A 16,674-nucleotide genomic window follows, 5' to 3' on the forward strand; every position below is an offset into this window, starting at 1 on the left:
CGAGAGCGCAGGCCGTAGAGCTGCGATACGGGTGGATACGGGGCTGATCCACGTTACGTATCTTGCGTTGAGTTCGTTGCGTCTGTGCAAGAGGACTCCGTCGTGTCCGTGTGTCACCGTTAGCAGCGGATCCGTGGGATACGGGCCATGAAACATCCATTTAATCCGCGTATCTTGTCAAATATTAAGATTTTCTGATGCGCGTATCGAATTAATAATATCACGGGCCTTTATTCAAACGTATAATTGATGTGCAATAGTGTTAACTGATGCCCGCAAGGCGGGGCGCAGAATTGCTCTTTGTGTAGGGATAAGTCGAAGTAGTCGACCGTTCTAGCAGGCTAGCGGAAAGAGGAAAGATGATGCCCCGTCCACCGATATCAAACATGGAGGACCCGACAATGTAACGAAAATTTCCTTTAAAACCGCGTGTCGTTTAGTGAGTTTTGAGTGTTCCCTGTTGCCTTGGTAAAATGGAGTTACGCGTTGGGAACAAGTATAGGCTTGGACGAAAGATCGGGAGCGGATCATTTGGTGATATCTATCTAGGTAACTATTAGAAAACAACTATTTCACCACACGGATTCCTTCTTAGGAAACACACAACAAATATACCGTAGCTGCAGTTAAATATCAAAGAGTTTCAACCGCGCCGGAGCTCGAGCTGCGTTTGCCTCCGAAAGATCGGGAAAAAGAACATAAATATCAAACTTATAATCACAACGAAAGTAAAACCCCAAAGATTGACTTAACATTTTTAATCATCTGCATAGGAACGAACATTTCCACGGGTGAGGAGGTCGCCATAAAGCTAGAATGCATAAAAACAAGGCATCCCCAGCTCCACATAGAGTCGAAATTCTACAAAATGATGCAAGGCGGTGGTGAGTAATTAGTTTACAAACTGATTCTTGCTCATTTAGCTTGTTAATTATCATTTTAAGCCAATAACCATAGTTTAGAACTGTCAAAGTGCTTTGTTTGTTTGTACCACAGCTGGTCTGGGCACTGCCCCTTCTCCTGGAGACAATGCCACAAATATATTTTCTGCATTTCCTTGCATATTTATTTATAGCTTACACTGGAATTTATTTCATTTTATTGTCATTATCCGGTTGTTTTCTTTTTGTTATTCTTCGGAAGTTGTATTTACCTATATTTGCACTTATGCACCTTAGACTATTCGACATGATATTTTTTACGTCGCAATCAGTTTGGTGCTCAGTCTTATATATTATTCTTTCTTTTTTGAGTCTATCCTTCTGATTTTGACTTACAAAACTTTCAGTTTTTTGCCGTTTCACCTCATTCTGAAAATTTATTCCTCCTCTAATCAAGATGAAACTTTAATTTAGAGTGGCTTTCTTAATTATTTCATCACTTTCACTAGCTATTTATTACCTAATACTCTAGATGGGGGTTGGCTTTATTCAACTTATTTTTATCGTTATCTTGGATTTTATTTTTATTCTTTCAATTCCGATGACTGACACTGATGTTTTTTCAACCGTAACAAGCTGCTGCTATTTTCACTAGTTTCTCCGTCATTTTAAAATCAGAGTAGTTTCAAGTCAACTGCATTGATCTGTATAATTGTTCTTACAGTTGGAATTCCCACGATAAAATGGTGCGGTTCGGAAGGTGACTACAATGTAATGGTGATGGAACTGCTCGGTCCATCACTGGAAGATCTTTTTAATTTCTGTTCTCGAAGATTTTCGTTAAAAACTGTCCTACTACTTGCCGATCAATTGGTAAGTACTAATAGTGTTCATTATTTTTTTTCTTTATCATGAAATTTTCTTTATTACATGAGAAACAAAATACAATGGTGTAAATTGAGTAGCGTAACATCAGTTGTACCTCAAAACTTACAATCCCCAGGCAGCTGAATTGAAACATGCTTTCACTGGCATCAGACTTCACTTAGCGATACGCTCTACTTACCTGGTACCTAACTGGGTCATCCTGAGACCAGCTAACGCCAATAATTATTGTTAATTGCATATCGTTCTGGTCCTATATAAGCCCCTGATAATTTTGAACCGGCGATTCTGACAAATGATCACTTATCACATTCTATTTATTGGATATTTGTATTAATGCTTGAAGTTTTCCTAATGTGAGGTTGTTGAACCTAGAACACCGAAACTGGATTTATATTTTCATTAACCCTATAATTAGCCTTGGGGTATTTCGGTGTAGGGAAGTTGGCAGGGTTCTGTTGTTCGTATGTGCGACCTTATATTGTTTTTTGATCAAGTGCAACAAATTGAACCCACTCTCAATGATTCGTAACGTATTTGCGCGCGTAGCAGCGCCTATTGTTATTAACATAATTCTTTAGGGTTGGGTCCTAGGTCTATGCAGGAAGTAATGGTTCAATGGCTTTTATGATTGCAAGATGGTCTTCGAATGGCACGTCAAATAATTAGCAGAGGCAGTGACCTCAAAACATGCGTTGCAGACCATGTCTGTAGCATATACTTTTATTACTATCAAGCAAAAGTTTTCGACTACTTTGAATACAGCCGAGTATCTTCTCTGATTATGACTCAGTTCTCTTTAGTTTCTGAACATTGTGCCTGCAATCAATTGTTCACTTGACCTTCTTATCATCTACTATTACAAAAATTTGACCTTTGAACAAATGTATTTTCCATGGAAAGATGTTTATGGTTTTTTTTTCCCCGTTTCTAACGGAGCGATAATATCCTCTGAAATTTAATTCTCTGTATTCTCCGAGTTTAGTTCGTCAACAATGTATGTTCTCTTTTCTTTCCATCCATACAGATAAGCAGAACGGATTATATCCATAGTCGAAATTTTATACATCGGGATATCAAACCTGATAATTTTTTGATGGGATTGGGCAAGAAAGGAAACCTTGTTTACATCATAGATTTTGGTTTAGCCAAAAAATACCGAGATGGTCGCACCCACATGCACATACCTTATCGAGAAAATAAAAATCTTACAGGGACAGCCAGGTCAGTAATTATTATTTATTTTCTCCTTGCCGTTCTGTCAAGTTTTTCGATTCTCATTGAAACCATTTGATTTACTCAGTGGGTTACAGTGTCAAAATTCTTCTCACGTGCTATAAATATGTCCACATTTTAATTACAGATACGCTAGTATAAACACGCATTTGGGAATTGAACAATCACGGAGAGATGATTTAGAATCGTTAGGCTACGTTCTGATGTACTTTAATAGGGGGAGCCTACCATGGCAGGGTCTTAAGGCAGCCACAAAGAGACAGAAATATGAACGTATTTCAGAAAAAAAGATGTCTACCCCAATAGAAGAACTGTGCAAGATTCATCCCAGTAAGCGTTTACCCAGCCACCGATGCTCCACCATCTCGTTCTGTATTAAAATATGAATCGATTAACTTTCAGCTGAATTTTCGACGTATCTGAGGTACTGTAGACAGTTACGTTTTGAGGAAAGACCGGATTATTCTTACCTGCGTCAGTTATTTCGCACCTTATTTCATAGTCAGGGTTTTACTTACGACTATGTATTCGACTGGAATATGTTGAAGTTTGGCAATGCCCGGCAACCTTCATTACCCTCGGCTCAACAGCCACTTGCCCATTTGCAACCCGCTAATGCGGCACCACCCAGTGGGACCACTAATGATCAGGAACATCGCTCAAGGTTTGTTAAACTTTGTCAATAGATGATCAGTAGAATTTTAATTGATCTGGAAATCTGTTGTACTGTAGTTGAAGTATTCTTTGTTATTTTGATGAACGTCATCAGCGGAATTGTAATACATATAGTTTCGATTATCAAACCTGAAACTTATCCAGAATATTGTACGGCTCTGTGAATTATATATAGCCTTACGCGTTTGCTAACGTTGTCAAATTTCTTTTACTCGGTCTTCCGTTGTCCGAGCTATTCTAAGCCTGGGTCAATGAATTAGGTAATGCCCGCGTTCAGCTCGGACAAGTACACCGGCTTATACTAATTGCACGTAAATAGATGCTGCATGCATTCGCATTACAATGCAATGATCTAGAATATGATACGCTTGAATATAATCGCGATGATTACAATGTTAAATTTTTCACCCTATTGTGACCTGCATTTTGTCAAGACAATTTGTTTTCATTCAAGTTCCAGGCCTTATACGCGACAATGCCTGGGTCTAGGTCCCGCAGGTCCAACGGTTGGGACTTCTAGTCGTCGACAGAAACACGAGACATTGGATGCGCGCGGAGATCAGGATAATCAGGAGAAGAGCGACCTCCAAGGTAAAATACAATTCTACCAACAATTCTACGCAAATCAACAGACCGCCGACAGAAAAATACCTAAAGACTTGACCATCGATCGTCCGAGTCGGTTAGATTCAGGCAATGCGGCCGCTAGCAATCATCCGAGGAAAGATTCTTATCAGTTTAGCACGTTCAAATCATCGCCAGAAAATAATTTGCGCGAAGCGATCGACGATCTACGTGTTACATCTTTAGACCTAGTTAATTTGAGCTCTGGACCTCACGGAGTAGGTCGTAACAGGTCTGAAGTTAAAGCAGGGGCGGAAGGTTATTACCAGCCAACAGCCTCCGCGCAAGATAGAAGCCCTAACGTTAAGGCGAGACATTTGGATAAACAGAGTTATTTTTTTCATGGGCATAAAACTGAGAAAGTTGTAGCGACGATACGAGGCCAAAGCGTAGACGAGCAAACCTGTATGTTAGAGAATGTCGGTTATTTTAGCGAGAAAATTGATTTGAAAAAACGTTTCGACGATACTCCGGAAAAAATTCTGGATCAAAGCGGTGCGCGGAATTTATATTTGAGCGGGGGGACTATTTTCTCATTCACGAAGGGGACGAACTCTAATCAAGACGGTCTGGGGTACATAAAATTTGATCAAAATGTTACAGAAGAGTTTGATCAAACTCTTGAGAGCCTTGGGAACATTGAGGTTCCTGATAAAGAAGTAGCCGATAGCGAAAAGAGTTTGAAATTTTCGCAAAATAACAGCCACGTAGGACACAAAAGTAATTTGTCATATCGCAGCAAGGAAAAGGCTCATAAAAGCTTGGAATCTTTGGACAGGAGTCCCGATTTTTTTGGGGTAGACGCAAAGAGTCTCGATTTAGCAGGAAAGCCTACCAAATCGTCATTCTTTCATAAAAAACAACACAGCTTAGATTCGTGCCAAAGGTCAAAAAAATCAAACGACTCTTTAAGCAAGATGCACAAGCGTCCTGGTTTCTTCCAAAGAGTCGGTCGAAGTTTAAATTTTTTACCAAAATCAAGAGAAAAAGCTCGCGTCTTATTGAGAGACGATGAAAAGGCCGAATTTCTCCAATCGGGTCAAGAAAAGTGCGAATATTTTTTACAGCGACACGAACAGGGCCGCAATTTTTTTGAACACACTATGGATTTGTCAGAAAACACTGTCGACAAATCTATCAATCGTCCGGATTTTTTCCACAACCCCGACACGAGGGTTGATGACTCGGGAATATCCGGACAAGAATCAAAAACTAGACTTTTTACTGTAGAATGTAACGATAAAAGTTTAACTCGCGACGCGTTTACTTCCGTTGATGAATTGCTGAACCAAAAACTAGTGTTGAATAGTCAAGTAAGCCAAATTTGCCGTAACTTTTTTCGCTCAAAAGACGAAAGTGTTCAAAAATTAGATAACGCTGTGATTACCGGAGAAATTCGTGGTCCCGATAACAAGGATGCTCAAATAACAGCCTCTGAAATTCAGTTCGTAGATCAGAGTACCAATGATAACACGAGCGGTAATAAGGATAGCTTGGAAATTGGTTATTCTATAAGTCAGCATGGTAGATTCTACTTGCAAAATTTACAAAATACTAATTCGGACGGGTTGAAATTGAATGAAATTACCGATGCGGAGAAACGACAGCATTACAAAGATTGGATCGCGCGTAAAGATTTAGATGCACTAAGTCAAGGCACGAACTCAAGTGATTCTTTGGGGAATAATAAACCGCAAGGTAATCTTGATATTTTAAAAGGGATACTTATGGATTTGTTTGTATGTATTTGCATCTGATTTTCTGTTACTAATTTCCTCGTTTACTTTGATTGATCAAATATCTCGTTGTTTTTGATTGCTAGGATTGTTAAAGATAGAATTTACTTACACTTAGTAATAGGCCAGGCTAACTCGCAACACTATTCATAGCGTCGATTATAGTTCTCTATTTTAGAATATCGTGACGTTACTTATTTTTAGGGCGAGGTAAAGGGAGTATTTTTCGTGTTTTCTCTTGAAACGACTCTCATAATTGTTCTCGTTTTGATTTTGAGTGAAATTTTCTCGTTATATCATCGCCAAGAATGATTGCGAATTTTGATCATTAATTATTAAAGATTTGTATCCTGTTTACATTCAGTTTTTTAGGTATATGTATACTTTCGCGATTTTTATAAAATTTTACAAACTGCCTTATACTAAACTATTTTGTTAGGTAATACGTATATAAAAAGACTGTCTTGTGATGTCCCCATCTAGATCATAGTCTGAATTTTTATGGATTTTTTCCTTTTTTTTTTTTTCTAAATTCCCTTTTTAACCCGTTGACAGCTAAAAGAAATGATTTCTCTTTGTTCCTTGTACATAGCTGTATACTACAGCATGAAACGAAAAACAATAATTTTACTATGTAACCCTTAAGAAACGTATAAGTTTAGCTACAAATTTGCTACTGTGCACGTTGAAAAATAACGAAATAAAATAAAATAAGAAGCACCATTCGATCTGCACTGTGATTAGAAAATTTTGCTGTTCAGGGTCCTATCGGAAATTGGTAAACGTATTCCAAAAGCTGAGGACTCAAGACACGTAGGATTCGCCAGCATATCGTTAAAGATGAATGTAGATTGACTTCTTGTTTTTCTTATTACTTTTCAATTCTAATTTACCCTCAATTGAGCGGCTCTCGGTGTTATCCATTTTACGTTGAATAAATGATCAGATTTTTCAGACTGACCAACGAATATAGACTGACCTGCGTAAAGATAATGCCGTGAAATAATTTGACGACTTAACGGAAAAAGAATGAATATTTAATAGATCTGGGTACGGAATATTTTTAAATAAGGCTTCCCAGCTATACAAATTAAATTAGCTTACGATCTCCGAAAATATCGTATCAAGGGACCCGAAAGGATTGATTTTTTTCCTCAAATTTCAACTATTTTTAAATACAGCCAATAGTATACAGTTTTATTGTTGATAAAAAGACTTTTAAGCATGTGAAGTGCTTTGGCAACTTGATAACTATCCCATTCATGACTGATTTATATTAAAAATTTTTGTCAGGTGTGCAATTATTGTCTATCGGTTTTCTCTTTTATTATGTTATTTTTTTCTAATTATTATTGTACGAGTGAAATATCGAGAGCACCGGTAGCAAAAAATTTCAAATAGTTGGATCATTATCGAGCTTAAGGTACCAGAAAGATCAGTGTTCATTTTTATTGGTAATTAATTTTACACTGTTTTTTTTATTAGTTTATTATTGTCTACTATTAACCCTAGATGGATAATTCTGGGGTGCCCGACCACCCCAGTGTGCCTTCGTTTTTGCGAAACTTTTCTGTCTGGGGTTAATATTAAGGTCATTATCATCACTATTATTGTTTTATTATCATGATTATTATTATATGATTATAATTACCTATGATTTTATGTAATTATCGTATTAGTTTCTTTGTTTGATTGTTGTTTAGAAAAACATTTGTTAGTTTTTTTTTCTTCCGTCAACCGATATAATACTGCAGATTAGTTTGACTACTCGTAATGAATGCATCCATCAGTCATCGTATGACCATTCTCGGATTCAGTCATCATCGTAACACCATTCATCGTTAATTCAGTTTTATTTATTTATTTCTGCGATGATCAAATGCTAAGGTTGTTAAGAAAAACAGTATATCTGGATAGCGAAAATAGGAGCAAGGAAATAGTTGGTTTTGTTTCAGATTGTTTGATTCTTCCTATTCATTAATTTCAATATCTAGTGGAATGGTAAATGGGAAATAGGAAAGTAACGGAAAAAAGTGGTGGATAAACTTCACTTCGAGGTAGTGATTTTCACCTGGCTTTTCATTAGTTTTTTTTCTTAATATTCTTTAAGTACAAAGGCATTTGAAGTTTCTGGGAATCAAATTCTTATACAAATGCTATCCAGTTCTGTTCTTATTAATGTATCCTTAGGTACTGTAACGTTTTTAATTTAACCATTTTTCATCACCTTACTGTAATCTGTCTGTTTTTTATGATAAAAAGTAGAAATAAATGTTTTTCCATTCAAGGACTGGTTTTTTATTTATTTCTTACCATCAAATTTCGGATCCTCTTAACTGATTATTATTATTTTTTTTTTATCTTCAAAATTTTTCTCACTTGGCTTGAATGGAAAAACTCCCGGGCCTGGATTCTCAAATAGTTGAAAAAAAAAAATAAAATAAAATCAAAAAATTATTTCTATATCTCGCACTCACTTGTGATTGAGTTCTTGAATATATTATCAAAAAAAAAGGACATCTGCAGTTTTTATTTATTTGTTTTATACTGCGGGAAAAATTCCATCATCAATCTCATGGGCAGTGCATTATATTATTTGATAAATTGTCTTTTGTCGTTATTATTAATTTTAATATTTTCTAGCATTTGAATTTGCTGAAGCTTTTGATTTTTCCATTTCAATAGCCAAGCGTGAAATATTATTTCATATCTTTAAGCCGTTATTCAATCACCTAGTCTGTAAGACCATTATATCATATTAATTATGTTTAAATTAACGTTTAATTTTCGTACTTGTTATCCCTCAAGTCTGTGAATACAGATTTAAAATACAAAAAAAGTAAAAGTGCAATCAAGATGAGGGCTGAGAATTATCTTGTACTTTTTAAGAAATAATTCGAAGTACTACACAATGCATGCTGAGACGTAAGGAATATTTAGTTGTGGTGTCTTTCAGCAGCTGGTGGCGGCGGCCAAGAGCGAAGGGTCAGCATGCGTCTTCACCGAAGTAACGCAGCAGCCGCTGCTGGAGAAATGCATCCCAAGTCCAAGTGAGTTGCTTAATAACAAATATTTATCGTACAATAAATTCACAGTACACAATGAATTATAATTTTTGTGTAATACAGGCGTAACGAATATCAATTGGCGCACTCTGATAAATGGCACCTGAATAGATGGAACATGTTATCGTGGCTTGAAACACTTTGATTATTTTTTTTTATCATAGTTCTTTTCCAATTTGGCTGCCATTTTCGAGTCGATTACGCAATAAGATTTATTTTATTTCATTTTTATTATGACTTTTTCTAATTTCTCTTGGGACATCCCTCCTAATATAGATCTTAGGCATTTAGATAACAAATATGGTGATTTGATACCGTGGCATGGTTCCCACTTGTGGTTTTGGTGGTCCGAACATGTAAATAGTATATATCATATACCTCAATAAGAATTAAATACATCCTTTGTAATCTAAATTTGGAGCCAATTATAAAAGTAACGGGAGTTGGTTTTGGTTTTGAAACGGTTTCTGGTCTCTGCACTTATCTTATTATAAAAATTGTACAGAAAAATTCGTCAAGAAAAAATCAAACAAACAAACGCATGATATACTTCTCATTGGCTGATTCCATGTAAGCCTTAAAAATTTTACTTTTCAATGTCTTTTATGTTTCGTTTTGATATACAAGGTGGTTCATTATGATCAATTATTATATGACTTAATGACTCACACTTAACTGTACAGTATTCTAATATATACACATGTATGTAATGGCTAATGACCTTTAATCACTGTAGAAATCTGAGTTAATTTCTGTTGTAAATATTTCACTTCGGTAGATTATTTGAAATTGAAACTATTTTACCGGTGGTTATGGGTCTTTGATACGGTAACGTGTTTTCACGGGGTGAAAATCCATATTAGTCGATTTTTTATTTAATTTTTATTCATTTTGCTTCATTCTTCATCCGAAGTGAATTAATAAATCACCTTGTATCTTCAAATTGTACAATTATTCGTCTGATATAAATGATGAATTAAACAAACAAAAAAAAAGAAAAGAAGAAATCTTTTGGCATCAAAATTCTAAAATTCGTTTTTATTTTCTCCGTTAATTTCCAGGTAACCGAAACTAAGTCTCGCGCAATAAGTGATCGAAAAGGAAATGCAATGAAATAAATATAGGTGAAAAATTATTGTTGTTAAAAATGTGATTGGGAAGCGGGAACCATGTTCCCGTTACAGTAACAGAGCATTGATTACCTATGAACATAATCTGAGTCAATGTTCCATTTATTATACGCCTAAGAAACGCTACCAATGTTTGCAATGAAAATATAATTCAAACTATTTGTTCGATTATTAGCGAATAAAGTAGAAGTGAAAAAGAAGAAGGACGACCTAGAGAAGGGAACGTTTGAAATTCGAACAAACGTTGGTAGCGCAATTGTATGGTAATCCAATAATTACGATCATACATAGGGGTATAATAGTCATTGTAACGCAAATGATAAGGGTTTAAAAAAATCTGTAGGAAAAGGAATATAAAATCAGGTGGGACGGTGACGCGCTAATGTCACTGTTTGTGTGTCTTTTTTTTTGGAAGCGCCAATGCGACGGCAATGGCACCTCCCATTCTGGTGGCCAGACGGGCAAGCGTTCAGCACAACAAGTAAGCTTCAACAACCATGCTTCCAACCAGCACTCATCTTTGCCTGGCAGTCGTCAGAGTCGGAAGTAACACACACACTCCTCTACACGAGAAAAAAAAAATTAAAAAAAAATATACAGACAAACAAAATGCTATGATAGTAATTAAAAATTCTGCGTCAGGCCAGCAATATCCCTGCCTTTTTTTATACAACACAAAAAAAAAAAAAAAAGAAATTAATTGATTAATGAATAAATGAATAAAATAGAAGCAAAATACAGAGATATTTCCATTTCATGATGATGTCTTACGAACATTGAAACAAAAATAGAAATTTTTTTTTTTCTATCTTAAAAACGATAATTCGTTGATGATTTTTTTTTCTTGTTTTCATTTTTTTTTCCTTTCTTTTTTTAATTGTAAGATATAGTGTGTATGATAATTAATGATAAATATAAATAATAGAACTAAATTTGAGATCTTTCAATAGTCTCAGACGCGAACGAATTAAGAGGAAAGAAAAAGAAAGAAACCCAACAAAAAAACGAAAAACATGCAAAAACAGAAAAATGAAAAAAAATCAATAATGATATCGATAATGATAAATAATGATAAATAATAGTAATAATGTTCAGAAAGTGTAGCCGTTGTTAACGTGTGAGTTTTAATTAATTGAACGATTGGGTGTACATGTGTAGTGGAGAAACAAGAAAAAAAAAACGAAAAACCGAAAAAAAAATGGAAATAACAAGAATTTATTTCATTGGTGACCAGGCTCCTCGACGTTCAGAACAGCTACTATATAGATTTTACCTGGATTCGAATAAGTGGGCTGCGTTTTTCATTGTAAAATAGAAACTAGATTTTATGATAATAATATTAATGATAACAATAAAAATTACAATAATATTAATAACAACAACAATAATAAACATATTGATACTACTACTTATAATAATATTAATAATAATAATAATGATAACATCAATGCTATTAATAATAATGTTAATAATAATCATCATCATCATAATATCTCAATAGAGACGAGAAGACAAGGAGCAGAAGAGGAATTAACAAGAATTATAATAATCCTACGGAAGAAACTATAAAAATTAAAAACGTGATAAAAAGAATAATTATATAAAATATACATTATTATCTACACCGTATGTTTTTTTCCCCCCATCCCATGTAATTTTTCATTGTTACTCACTTTTAGTTTTCAACCAAGTTTATCGCATCATTACATGAATGAAATCGGATCGAATCGCACTAAGTAAGTTTAATTTCATAAAGAGATGCATCGGAATCAGAAATGATGTGAAATTTTGTTTTAAAAGACTTTAAGAACTTTTATAAACTGACCTTACATTATGTATCGACGAATGTTAACTCGCAACATAATTAATAATGTAATATCATTCACTGCCTCCAATGTGCTGTTCCAAATATATTATTAATTTTTAAGTATATTCGTCTCTTTCTCACGCATACTAGGTACGTACATACATATTATTTGGTGACCAAATTTTGCTTGCCAATTTTTTCCCAACTCGGAACAAACGCTCGGAAATGTATACATGGGCGTACACCTGAATTTCTGATTCAATGCAAAACTGATATTGAAAAAAGAGAAAGAAAGTAATTATTTGTTATAATCTTTTTTTTGTACATTTTTCAATTCTTTTTTCTCTTTTTTTTGTGTACTTGTTGGATAAGTGGACAACCGAATAAGAGTAGCCTGGTTGACCGTTATTTGGATAGTTGAAAAAGAAGAGATAAAATACAGAAAGAAAAAATTGATTTCTATTCTGTATGGTGTTATTACTAAAAAGCTCTAGGATTTGATTCCGATAAGAAAAGAGAAACGACAACCGAACAAAACGAAACGAAACGAAAATAAAATAACATTATTATATACAAAATGGCAACTCGTAAGGAAAAAATAGAAGCGAAAGAATAACTGATCATTGCTAAATCATTATGAAGAGAGAAGAGTGTGTTTTGAACTTATATATATATATAATAAATAACCACTGTATCGAATTGATCAGTTTGTATATATATACATCTATTATAATCAAATAAGGAAGTTATATTATTATTATTATTATATAATAAAGTGTACCACGGAACAACTACCACAGATTGTAACTTTTTGTCTACTGAAAATAAAAAAAAAATAAAAAAAAAAAATGAAAAAATAAAGAACAAAACGAAAATTAAAAAAAAAGGAAACCAAGAAAAGAAAAAAGGAAATTAAATAAATATATAAATAAATTATTGAAGAACCATTGGAAGGCTATTTATATATAACGTCTTATATACACAACAATAGATTCTCAACAAGTATAATCAATCTAATTTTATTTCAGGAAGAATCTTTTTCAAAATTTCCTTTTTCTCATCTTTTTCTTTTCTTGCATTTTTTTCATTTTTTATTTTTTTAATCAAACGCGATATATGTATACATACATACGTATATAAATATATATATCAGACTAAATGTAGATTTACATGGACCATAGGAATGTAAGCGCGGGGCGGGGAGGAAAGTGAGAGGGCAAAGGGAAAAAAAAATTAACATTGGGTAACCAGAACTGTTCGTTATTATACATACATTATATGTCAACGATCCAATTAAACGTCTGCATTTATTATTGCCAGGAATTTTTATTCGTGCAATTATAAGGCTGTTTGGTTTTATTGAAAAAAAAAACCATATATATCTATATAAAAAATGAATGGAGATTACATCTCTTCGATCTAACGTGTAATAAAAATTCAAGGATCACATGAAAAAGTTTTTTTTCTTTTAATTATCGAATCCCTTTTATTATTAATATAATATTTCTAATTTGTTTCAAATCGGATTGTACTATACTGTTACATTTCAAACGAACATCAAAATTGGTAGAAAAAAATCGAATTTTTCTGTAAGTAATATTTATCCAGAGTTCTTTCTTTGAATTTCTTTAAATTACTATAATCATTATTTTTTCTCTTTCTATTCTTCATTTGTACAATGTCTATTCATAAATATTCAGTCCATAATTCTCAATGGCTGTGCTTAACTCTTGCTAGTTATTGATTTTCTAGTTCGATTATAGTTACAGTACAAATCGAGGTGTGACCTGGAATAATAATAATAATAGTAGTAATGATAGTAGTGATAGTAATAAAAATGATATTAGTAATGATAATGATAACAATAATGGTAATAATAATATTGATAATAATGAATAAGAAGAAGTGCGTTGCCGGCGTAAAAATTGACTTATATACCTGCATGTATTATTTTCAATCGCATCTGATCTCAACTATTGATTTATCTAACAATTCATTCATACGATCGATCGATTATAAATTTAAAAGTGGAATGATTGACATTGTACATCGAGATGTGAAGACTAGAAGGGTGTGTGAAAGACTATTAATTATAAATCTAAAATAATTCTCAAAATTCAATCCATTTTTTTTTCTTTATTATAGAGCACAGCAAGAGATGAATACCTGTAAACATTTTTCATGAATATTATACGTACGGTGTTATAATTTTTGCTAGAAAAAAAATGCAGGCAAAATTTATAGAAAATATAAAAATTAACTACATCGTTGATGTGTGAAAACATGAAAAGTTTCTTCATTACTTTCCCTATAAGTATGTCAAATAATTACTTATCCACATACTGATCGTATTATTCAACATATTGTCCTGGAGGGCCCATTAATTTGATCGTTAATTGAAATTTATATTTCTACATCTACATGGATTATAATTCTTTTTTTTTTCATTCTTATTTCCTCATAGAGAATATTAATTGAGTTTTATTATTGTTGTTGTTTGTTGCTATTATTATTATTATTATTATTATCATTATTATATATAAATATAAAATAAAATGAATAATTGAATAAAACAATTAATAGACTGGCAGTAGATAGTGGGCTTGTTTTTATGTATAATTGATAATAATTGTAAGTGTGTCGAATGCTATTAGTATAATGTCCCCGCTATTTCTACCAATTGAATTTTATAAAAAAGGTAACATTTCAATAATCATAAGATGATGATTAGTTTTTCTTATTCTTGTTCGATTAAACGATTTATAAAAATAATTAAAAAAAAAAATTTCGATTTTTATTTCGTCTAATTATGAAATATTATTAATTTCATAGGAAGAAAAAAGAAAAAATAGGAGAAGCATAAACTAGCAAGGAGACGGTACAGGCCGACAACGTGCTAGTGACTAATTACTCATATACCTAATACCTATTTCAATTATCAGACGCATAATCAATTATTATTGTTATTATGATTATTTTTATTTGATTTTTTTTCTTCGCTGCATCCCTATAATTGTCATGAAAATTGTGAAAAAGTGTGACGAGAATTATTGTACGTTCATGTATATGAGAATAATCTAAAAAAGAAAAAAAAAGTGATAAGAATAATAATAATAATTATATAAGGGGAAAAATAATAATAACCTAGACTCGGATAATTTTTTGTTAATCCCAACTTTTTTTGATTTATTTTTTTATTTAACTACATGTATTGTTATTAAAAATATATATGTATGTATCTATATACTATGTAAGTATATAATCGGCGTTGACTAACGATATTTGTGTAATATAATACGTTTTGAAAACAAGTAATATATCGTTAGAAACTATTTGTATAACTTTTTGTAGAAAATTTGTATAGAAAAAGAAGAAAAAATGGAAGTTTCTTTTTTCCTCTTATTGAGCCAGGAAACCTCCGTCGATTGGTAAGGTGATACCGTTCACCATGGAGCTGTGATCACTTAATAGGTAAACTATAGAATCAACGACCTCGTCAACCTCTGGAACAGGGAAGTATTCAATCTCAATCTCAATAATAATCAGTTTGATCTTTGAAAGTGTATAAAAAAAAAATTATTTATACCAGCAAAGCGGCCAAGAGGAATTTTCCCTTTCATGGAAGCTGCTTTTTCTGGATCACTCCATCCGAGACGACCCATTTCGGTCATCACGACGGTCGGATTTACTGTATTCGTCCTTATATTATGAGGCCCGAGTTCAAGAGCCATTACCCTGGAAAATTTCGAGGGAGTTTGATTCGAATTCCCAAGTAAATTGTGAGGATTTCATTTCAGGCGAACTGCTTCAGCTTTAACGGAGTTATTTGAATTTGAATGATTTTTTTTTCAGAAGCTTGATCTTTTTAATTAATTGTCCACCTTGTTAGCTGATCCAGAGCTGCTTTGGAAGCGCAGTAAACGGCGTGGTCTTTCAATGCTGCTTGACTCGCCTGGGATGAAACGTTAACGATACTTCCACCTTTGCCCCGATCAATCATATTCTTGGAAACTATTTGCGATACGTTTATGACCGATTTTAAATTTACGTTGAACGTTGCGTCAAAATTTTCTGGATCTATATCAAGAAATGATTCAAGTTTCGCGACAGCTGCGTTGTTGACCAAAAGATCGATCGGCAATAATTTTTTTACGGTGTCTCTCGTTGAGTCCCAGTTTTCTAAATTTGCTTGAATTGTCTCGATACTTGAATCCTCAGCCGCCAAAGTATCAAGGTGCTTCTTGGTACGCGAAATCGCTATCACTTTGCCACCGAATTTTGATAGTCGCAAAGCGAGCGCTCTTCCTATACCTGAAGAAGTTAATCGTTTGGATTAATTCTTAGTTCTTTCTTCTATACATTTGTAGAACTTTTCACATGCAAAGTTTATACCTTGTCCAGCTCCGGTGACCAGGATGCGTTTACCCTCAAATGAAATATTCATTTTGTCGCGTTTCTCGCTGAAAAGCTACTGTAAAACTGAGCATAAATTTTTCGACGTGACCTTTATATCTTCGGGACGATTGATAGTCGTAAAGATACCGAAGCAGATGAGCTTAGTTACTCAATAATATCAGATACATCAAGGCCGATTCTAAGCCGAGCAATGTAATTTTTTTGGCTGATTATTATCCA

General features: G+C 33.5%; 2 protein-coding genes across 11 annotated transcripts; one reads left to right on the forward strand and one right to left on the reverse strand.

Moving 5' to 3' along the window:
* Positions 1 to 43: 43 nt before the first annotated feature.
* Positions 44 to 15,150, forward strand: LOC105693797 (casein kinase I). 10 transcript variants are annotated; one of them, XR_007277929.1, is made up of 10 exons: positions 45 to 549; positions 774 to 884; positions 1,606 to 1,754; positions 2,794 to 2,990; positions 3,130 to 3,332; positions 3,405 to 3,666; positions 4,132 to 4,268; positions 8,994 to 9,087; positions 10,164 to 10,226; positions 10,648 to 10,714. XR_007277929.1 is itself a non-coding variant. In XM_048653521.1 (9 exons), exons 1-9 carry the CDS (start codon positions 474 to 476, stop codon positions 14,900 to 14,902), a joined length of 1,257 nt encoding a protein of 418 aa, XP_048509478.1. In that variant the 5' UTR covers positions 44 to 473; the 3' UTR covers positions 14,903 to 15,150. The 10 variants fall into 10 exon arrangements, 9 of the variants coding, with proteins under 9 accessions (XP_048509478.1, XP_012269380.1, XP_020712523.1 ...); XM_048653521.1 differs by lacking the exons at positions 10,164 to 10,226; positions 10,648 to 10,714 and adding an exon at positions 14,872 to 15,150 and having other exon boundaries at positions 44 to 549; positions 8,997 to 9,087; XM_012413957.3 differs by lacking the exon at positions 10,164 to 10,226 and having other exon boundaries at positions 44 to 549; positions 10,644 to 13,495.
* A 47-nt stretch (positions 15,151 to 15,197) lies between these two features.
* LOC105693761 (L-xylulose reductase) lies at positions 15,198 to 16,620 on the reverse strand. The gene is made up of 4 exons (XM_012413889.3): positions 16,432 to 16,620; positions 15,921 to 16,350; positions 15,626 to 15,774; positions 15,198 to 15,542 (listed from the first exon to the last, which is right to left on the reverse strand). Exons 1-4 carry the CDS (start codon positions 16,481 to 16,483, stop codon positions 15,439 to 15,441), a joined length of 735 nt encoding a protein of 244 aa, XP_012269312.2. The 5' UTR covers positions 16,484 to 16,620; the 3' UTR covers positions 15,198 to 15,438.
* Between the last annotated feature and the right edge of the window lie 54 nt (positions 16,621 to 16,674).

This window comes from Athalia rosae, chromosome 4, assembly GCF_917208135.1.
Source record: "Athalia rosae chromosome 4, iyAthRosa1.1, whole genome shotgun sequence".
NCBI lineage: Eukaryota > Metazoa > Arthropoda > Insecta > Hymenoptera > Athaliidae > Athalia > Athalia rosae.